The 2,341-nt window shown below is 38.3% G+C and overlaps 1 protein-coding gene across 1 annotated transcript; it reads right to left on the bottom strand.

Moving 5' to 3' along the window:
* Nucleotides 1–1,190: 1,190 nt before the first annotated feature.
* LOC310738416 (ankyrin repeat domain-containing protein 9-like) lies at nt 1,191–2,050 on the bottom strand (the record flags this gene model as incomplete). Its single annotated transcript, XM_083563403.1, has 1 exon — nt 1,191–2,050. One exon carries the CDS (start codon nt 2,048–2,050, stop codon nt 1,208–1,210), a length of 843 nt encoding a protein of 280 aa, XP_083419529.1. The 3' UTR covers nt 1,191–1,207.
* Between the last annotated feature and the right edge of the window lie 291 nt (nt 2,051–2,341).

The following is a 2,341-nucleotide window of genomic DNA, read 5'->3' as shown; positions in this document are numbered from 1 at the left end:
GCACATTCCCTGAGCACTCTGCCAGGAATGTTGTCTGGTCCAGCAGATGTCTGTGGGTTAACTCTGCATAGAGTTTTCCTCACTTCAGCTGTGGTTAGACAGAGCACCTGGTCACTCCCTCTAATAGTTAATCGAAGGAGCCTGGGTGGGGTGTTGTTAAACTCCTTATTTTGCCAGTTCATCAAAGTCTAGAGTAAGTTTTGTTGTGGCAATTTTCAGGATAGATCCGAGGTGTTTGTCAGAAACTGTCACAGTTTTTTAAAGAGTATCAGATTAAGCTCTCTTAAGAGAAGAAGAGAGTATTGCACGCGAACAACGTCAATGGAGCTGAAGTGCGACATCTTTAGGGAAAACGTGGGCATTACAGGGGAAATGTAAATTGAAAAATTGTAAATTGTAAATTGAACACCTGTAACACCTGTAAATTGAACAACAATAGAATTTGGTCACGTTCGGCGGGCATTTAGACATAAAGATAGACATGCAAACACACACACACACACACACACACACACACACACACACACACACACACACACACACACACACACACACACACACACACACAAATGATTTCAGAAGAGGTAAGAATGATTATTTGCATAAACCTTATTCTTTTGTCCACAATGAAGCAAATAACTTCACATAATAATTGTTACTGTTAAATCACAGCTTTACAGTTCACAGAAAAACACTTTCGGGTTTGCATAATAAATACTGTCAACAGACACATGCCCTAGATTTCATACATTAAATCTCTGTCTTCCAGTTATAATCATTTCATGATAATGTAGTGCAAAAATAATATATATATATATATTGTATATATATTGAATTATGTATGAAATAAACTATAGCTCTGTCTATAGAACAGAATAGTAGGAGTAAAGTCTCTGAAAGACATCTGTATTTTAACTGCCTTTTTATTGGATGCATCAAATGCTGCACACATTAGAATGGTGATTATTATGAAATACATACATTACTGGTTCATCAATCATTACTATAAAAATACTGTCCTCTTTATATTTTGAAAAGAGGTTTAGCATCATTTCTTTTGAGAACTGGAAGACATGTTTGTTTCCTTAAGTTATAGTATTGAGCATTCAATTTATGCCACACAAATAAAACTGAATTGAATTTAATTAAATTGGGATAAAAGACAACAAAAAGCATGGTAAGAACGTAGGCCACTTTTAACCATCTGTTAATAGTGTATGCGAGGTTTCAGAAAAGTTGGAATGGGCAGTTTATCAAGATTTTCTAAAAATTCATGTGGAGGCAGTTGAGACAAGATTTTCTGCATAGCTATGAGATAAAGTGTTGCAGGAATTCTCCCCACTAGAAGCTTATACTGCTCCTCTCCCAGAACTGTGGACCAGAACAGTTGATACTCTTTAAGTGTGCTCTTCATTTTAAATTGCAACTTAGGCATGAAAAAGAGCAGGTTCTCAATGCACATTCTGGAAGCCCGAATACACTCAATGGCATCTTCATCCTCTTTGTTGGTCCAAAGTTTCTTCAATATTAGATCCAGTGGTGTCATTCCATTCTTATCCTCAGCTTGCGGTGAAGCCCTATTTCCCAATAATATTATGACGGTATGTGGTTCTAAAAGCTCACATGCCACATGGAGTGGAGTTCTGCCACCATTGAAGTTTTTGAACCCACACTGGTTTATGTATAAGCACAAAGAAGGTGTTCTATGAACCACCTGAAGGATAGAAGCTATGATGTCATTCCTGCCATAGCGGATAGCCATTTCCAGGTGTGAAGCTGATGGTGGAAAATAGGTGAATTGATCTCCTGGCATTGCAAGAGCAACGTCTGAAAACTGTTCCAGCAAGTATTTTGCGTAATATCGGTTTCTGTACGTGATGGCATAGAGAAGCGCCTCGGATGGGGTGTAGGTCTGTTGATGGATGTTTTTTTCCCAGTGAAAAGTCTTCAGGTTTCGCATTTCTTCCAAAATCCACACAGGTTTGTGATCCCTCACTGCTTGGTAGAATAAGTCTGAGAGGAATTTGCTTTCATTGCACGTGTCGTCCATTTGTCCAGGCTACACTAGCGTATATATAATATATTCTTGTTATAATATAAACAAACGTAGAAAATACCGAATAGATCACGTTGTACCCTATTTTACAATGCTCCTAAATCCACACCAAATCAAACTCAGTCTATTTTTATCACGATCACAGTGATGTTGAAGAGAAGAATGATAAGGATGGTGTCACGCCACTTTCTTATATACGGAAGTGTCCTTCGCAAGGAATTCGTTTACCCGTTGCCATGGTGACGCTGCAATGTCACAGTTGGAGATCTGTGCTCATACAGCCAC

The sequence above is a fragment of the Silurus aristotelis genome (assembly GCF_946808225.1).
Source record: "Silurus aristotelis genome assembly, chromosome: 15".
Lineage (NCBI taxonomy): Eukaryota > Metazoa > Chordata > Actinopteri > Siluriformes > Siluridae > Silurus > Silurus aristotelis.
Note: the sequence above shows the minus strand (reverse complement) of the source record. Positions and strands in the feature narration are given on the sequence as shown.